Source organism: Olea europaea, unplaced genomic scaffold (genome assembly GCF_002742605.1).
Source record: "Olea europaea var. sylvestris unplaced genomic scaffold, O_europaea_v1 scaffold15771, whole genome shotgun sequence".
Classification (NCBI taxonomy): domain Eukaryota; kingdom Viridiplantae; phylum Streptophyta; class Magnoliopsida; order Lamiales; family Oleaceae; genus Olea; species Olea europaea.
Window position 1 is genome coordinate 1 of NW_019233386.1, and position 2,522 is coordinate 2,522.

Here is a 2,522-nt window from a genome sequence, read left to right on the forward strand (position 1 = left end):
TGCAAATTGTGTGTATATTAGTGAATATTGATCCAACCAATTGTGGAATTCTATTTTTTTCAAGTGAAATGTATTTGCAAATCGGTAATTGGTTAATTGCTAATGTTGATAATTGTTGAATCTCTGTGTCAGACTTGTCTATGAAGAAGTGTGTTCCATGCAGCTCAAAGGACCTGAGGCCTATGACTGAGGATGCAGCCCATCAATTAATTCCACAGGCATAAACCTATTTTGACCCTTTTATTTTTTATTTTTTATTTTTAGTTTTTAACACTTTTGTAAGTTCTAGTTCTTGATTGGTGTTTTTCCATTCAGGTTCCTGGGTGGGATTTGGTGCATGAAGTTGGCACATGGAAGTTGCATCGATCATGGAAAGTCAAGAGTTTCACAAAAGGACTGGAGGTTTTTCAGCTTGTAGCTAATGTTGCTGAGGCGGAAGGTATCTAATCAACTTGTTGTGTAAAACTGTTAAAAGGACTCAGTCGGTTACCACAACATTGTAGCTCTCTGAGTTGAGGCATAAGACTCGACAAACCAATAAAATAATTTAGAAGAATGAGAAAAATATGTTCATAATAAACCATAAACCATCTTTAAAATCCACACAAATTAAAAGTTTAACTTGCAAACAAACATAAAATAGATCAATAAAGTAGCAACTAGCAAATAATAAGTTCTGAATAATCGTATGGTGTGGACACCTTATTCTACTTCAAAGTTTTCTGCCTGAATAGTTATTTCTTGTCGCAGGTCATCATCCAGACCTTCATCTTGTGGGATGGAACAATGTAAAAATTGATATATGGACTCATGCAGTGGGTAAGTTCATCCCCGTGAACATCTCTTTTTTGTCACATTCTTGACATTTGTTTCTGGAGATTAACTGTGAAACGAAGGATCTCTTTTGCTTTAACCGCAACCCTGAAGTCCTTTCAAGAATTAGTTCATCGCTTGACGCGCTTGTTTAGTTCGACTGTGATGCATGCTGTGGTTGTACATACAAAAGTGGCTGCTTAAAATATATTCATGAAATGCAGTTTGTTCTTCGAGGAATTGATGCAATTTTCACTCATGCAGGTGGACTCACAGAGAATGATTTCATACTTGCTGCCAAGATCAATGGGCTCGATCTCCACCATCTTCTAAGCAAAAAAACTGCTAAATGAATAGTTGAGGAAAACTGCGAATGTTGGTATATATGCGTGTACTCAGCAGCTTTTCATACAATAATCTGCATGGGACCCGTCTTTGGTGTGTTGTGTTCGTTGGTCAAGTCCTTTTCATGAGTTTCTGGGTTATACAAAAGACTTACAGTTCATATATAGTTGTGTAGGAATTTGCTGGCTGTACATCGAGCTGTGTCCTCTCACAAAATAGGGGGCCCACATCCAATAAAAATCACGGGCCCTCCCTCACAAGAGGGGCTGTACACTGAGCTGATGAGTAGCAAAACCCAGTTGTGTAATGAGCATCTGATTTGACTCTTTTTTAAAGTATTCCTACTCTGCACTGCCATATACGATTTTATGGTGGAGATAATGTGACAACGAATCTTGTATTTTGACGGTAAGCCCTTGTTTGGCCCCATTTCGTAGAAATGAAAATGGATGAAATAGTGTTTTTTTTGAAAAATGAGTGGTTGAAAAAGAAGAAAAAAATTTGATTTAGGTGTAATATAATTTTATAGAAGATTGTGTGGTAAAAAATAGGAGAGAGAAAAATTGAATGTAATGAAATGAAAATTAATGGAAGCCAAACTGGGGCTAAATTATGTGGTACTGGCAAAATGAGTGAAATATGTCATCTTTTTCCATGCCACGATAGTTTGGACCCTTGTAGCTTGTTTTTGTCTAACAAAAAACTATTTTTCTTTTAAAAAAAAAAAAAAAAAAAAAAATTTTTTTTTTTTTTTTTTTTTTAAAAAAAAAAAAAAAAAAAAATATTTTTTTTTTAAAAAAAAAAAAAAAAAAAAAAAGAGGAGGAGGTGAAGAAAAGAAACAGAAGGCAAATTTGCATAGATAGGAAGCTCGAAAAAAATTCAAAAATATCAAATATATGTGGTGTGTATTAGTTAAATACCTATTTGCTTGTGAGAAACTTTATTGAAGCGCCAGTGCACCCATTGGGTTTAGTTAGCAGGTCAAATTAGATTAAAGCAGACAATTAATAAAAGAAAAGAAATACAGTTACATTTTTTACTAGCATTGACGAAAATAAATTATCATGCAATAGGTGAAATTGGAAAGAAAAACACTGGACTCCAAATTAATGAGCATGTTTGAAATGGTTGGACATATAAAAGTGAATAATGTATGGATAAATTTCTTTCGCTGTGAGATTCAAAGAGAGTGAGACTTTCGGCTGCATTTTCAAACCTCATTGTGAGTGAGTGGTGATCTTTCGAATTGAGGTTAAAAAGAGTGAACTTAAGGTGAATTGTCGAATCTTAAATTAGTGTAATGTGATAAAAGCTGGATTGCCGATGGATTAGCTTTTCAAGAAATTTCCAAACGAACCGAACC

The 2,522-nt window shown here is 34.5% G+C and overlaps 1 protein-coding gene across 1 annotated transcript; it reads left to right on the forward strand.

Annotated features, from left to right (window-relative positions):
• The first annotated feature begins 24 nt into the window (after positions 1 to 24).
• Positions 25 to 1,570, forward strand: LOC111376927 (putative pterin-4-alpha-carbinolamine dehydratase). The gene is made up of 4 exons (XM_022999943.1): positions 25 to 218; positions 316 to 439; positions 751 to 819; positions 1,078 to 1,570. Exons 1-4 carry the CDS (start codon positions 141 to 143, stop codon positions 1,164 to 1,166), a joined length of 360 nt encoding a protein of 119 aa, XP_022855711.1. The 5' UTR covers positions 25 to 140; the 3' UTR covers positions 1,167 to 1,570.
• Positions 1,571 to 2,522: the final 952 nt, after the last annotated feature.